At 43.2% G+C, this 2,917-nt stretch overlaps 1 protein-coding gene across 1 annotated transcript; it reads left to right on the top strand.

Moving 5' to 3' along the window:
- The first annotated feature begins 1,141 nt into the window (after window positions 1-1,141).
- On the top strand, window positions 1,142-2,603 carry cxcr2 (chemokine (C-X-C motif) receptor 2). The gene is made up of 2 exons (XM_056288871.1): window positions 1,142-1,216; window positions 1,521-2,603. The coding sequence occupies exons 1-2, from the start codon at window positions 1,142-1,144 to the stop codon at window positions 2,601-2,603; spliced, it is 1,158 nt and encodes a 385-aa protein (XP_056144846.1).
- The last annotated feature ends 314 nt before the right edge of the window (window positions 2,604-2,917 follow it).

Raw genomic sequence — 2,917 nt, 5'->3', positions numbered from 1 at the left:
GAGCACTCCCCCGGTTTAAACCAGGTCTCGGTAAGAAATGGAAAGTCAAGGCTGAGGAAAGTAATTAAATCACTGAGAGTGAAATATTTATTTGACATGGACTGGACATTTAAAAGAGTAAAAACAATTCGAACAAGGGGCTTTAGTTGGACTGGAATCACTACAGCAGACTGGAATCAAATTATCTGGCCTGACAGTTGAAGACACATCATGCAAAGGGCAGTAGGTATTAAATCGTGGCCTAATCCTAACAGGAATATTGTAAAAGCCATGACATGAGATAGAACTCACCTTTAGAAGAGCTGGATTACACAGGCCAACAGGTGATAAAAGATGTGTTTTATGTAACAAAGTTTTGGGGTTTTTTTTTTTATCTATACTTATAGAACTAACCTGGGGGACTGTGTCTGGAGTGCAGATAGTCATCCATGAATACAGGACCACACAGTGTAATGAAAATGGACCACGAACATACGGCTACCCGGCTTGTTGGGGTGGATACCGTGTGTGTGTGTGTGTGTGCGTGCGTGCGTGTGCGTGTGTGTGTGTGTGTGTGAAAGAGGACAGAAGAGTGAAACCTTTTTAAGTGATGGATTGTACTGTCTGTCAGAAAATGATTTGTTAGGCTGCGCCCTTACCGTGTTATATTGGATATAACACAGTAAGTATTACATTAGTATACTGCTTAATGTGCAAATTCACAAGAACACTTCTTGCCAAATAGCCTTCCTGCATGAGCTCCAAAACCTGTAACAAGTATCAGTTTTTGTATAGTCATAGTATGGCATATAGTTATTATATAGTATTTACACAAACAATAGACATACAAACTAGCCTACAGTGCCATCCTGGACTGTAATTTGGCTTCCAAGTAGTTGCATCCGTCACAGAGTTGTTGACACCCAGTCTGCCACTCACCATGAGGGGAAAAAAAAAACGTGTTATTCAGGCCTTATCTTTTCTCTGTAGAGTCTGTGACAGACAAGTTGCGTGTTTGTGGGTTTTACTTCCTATATTGCGTCTGACAGGCTAATATTTCTTTACACACATTGCACCAAGACTAATTGTGTCTCAACTTTTCTGGGTAAAAAGATACTGTTGACAACATAGTTCAGAAAGTGTGGATGTTAAGGAAGACAGAATGGAACGAATCATTTTTGTGGTTGCTGTTTTGTGCGCTTTTGTTTTAACCAATCAAGGAAAAGAGGAGAACCAGGTAAATGTCAGTATTTATCTGCTGCAATTAGGTCATAATAGTGATTGATGTGTGTGTGTGTGTGTGTGTGTGTGTGTGTGTATATATTTATATATAAGCAATAATGAATGGTTAACACGCATGAATCTGTGCATGTAATTTGTTACTGTTGATATGCTATTATACAAGGTAGATTTATTTTACTTTTAAAGCCTTTATTTTTCATCAAATAAAAATCTCATTGCTAATGCATGATTTATAGATAATTACTACTATACTGCCACTGGTGCTAAAACTACATATGACACGGATTCTTTTGATATAGTCGATGCCTGTGCCGAAAAACAACTTTGACATGGATCTCTTTGAGGATCTGTTCAACACTACGTTTCCCAGTGAAGAGGAATTGTCTCCCGCCTGCAGTCAAACTGTCCATGATTTGAGTAGCACCGGCCTGTTGATCATCTACATTGCTGTGTTTGTCCTCGGCGTTACAGGCAACAGTGTGGTTGTCTATGTGGTCTGTTGTATGGTGAGGCAGAGGACCACCACAGACACCTTCCTGATGCACCTAGCACTGGCTGACCTCCTCTTTGCCCTCACTCTGCCCTTCTGGGCAGTTCGACTCCACACTGGATGGATCTTTGGCAACGTTCTGTGCAAGCTCCTGTCAGGACTTCAGGAGGCGACGGTGTACGGCAGTGTCTTTCTGCTGGCCTGCATCAGTGTGGACCGCTACTTTGCCATTGTGAAAGCCACCCGTGTACTGGTGTCCCGACGTCATCTGGTGGGGCTGGTGTGTGGTGTGGTGTGGCTGGTGGCCACCATGCTGTCCTTGCCTGTGGCAGTACAAATCGAAGCAATGCAGCCTGAGGACCTGGGCAGCCGGCTGATTTGTTACGAAAACCTGACTGGTGAAAGTGGCGACCACTGGCGAGTCAGCGTGCGTGTAATACGACACACACTTGGCTTTTTCCTGCCACTGGTGGTGATAATTTTCTGTTATGGCTGGTCTTCTCTGACACTGCTGTATACACGTAATCAACAGAAGCATAAGGCCATGCGCATCATCCTGTTGGTAGTGCTGGGATTCGTCCTATGCTGGCTCCCTTACAATGTTACAGTACTGATAGACACGTTGGTGCGAGGGAGGTGGCTCGGGTCAGAGACATGCCACATCCAAAATAGAGTGGACCTGGTCTTGTACATCACCCAACTGATGGCCTTCATGCACTGTGCAGTGAACCCAGTGCTGTATGCCTTCATTGGCCAGAAGTTTCGTAACCAGCTGCTTCTTGCTCTCTATAAACATGGCTTTATAAGTAAGAGGATTCAGGTGGCATACAGGAAAGGCTCTGTGAATAGCACGGGAAGCTCCAAATCTAGGAACACATCTGATACGTTGTAATCAGTGACACCTGCAGGACATTTGTCATTGAGGGGGTCCCAAGGTCGCACTGAAATTGTTGCTGTTTTCTTTATGATAACAACTGGAGCTTATGCAGTTGTGCAATCAAGAAGATGAGCAGGTGAATTGAAAATAAATATGTCTGAAGCTGTAGATAATTGAAAATGTTGCCCTCTAAGCTATCTTTGCAGTCTCACTCATTACTCTGCAGTATTGCTGTATTTTCAGACATCTCTGTGGTGGATTAATAAAGTATTTCAAAACAAGTCCAGGGCCTATAATTGTAAAGTCTCTTGTAAGAATTGTGGGAGTGC

Source organism: Lampris incognitus, chromosome 11, assembly GCF_029633865.1.
Source record: "Lampris incognitus isolate fLamInc1 chromosome 11, fLamInc1.hap2, whole genome shotgun sequence".
In the NCBI taxonomy this organism is placed as follows: Eukaryota; Metazoa; Chordata; class Actinopteri; order Lampriformes; family Lampridae; genus Lampris; species Lampris incognitus.
This window is presented reverse-complemented; position numbering and strand designations above follow the sequence as displayed.

Bases quoted from the DNA above. Each gene is read 5' to 3' on its own strand.
- cxcr2 (XM_056288871.1), top strand. From the start codon at position 1,142: ATGGAACGAATCATTTTTGTGGTTGCTGTTTTGTGCGCTTTTGTTTTA. The intron at 1,217-1,520 runs GTAAATGTCAGT...CTTTTGATATAG, and splicing joins AAGGAAAAGAGGAGAACCAG to TCGATGCCTGTGCCGAAAAA.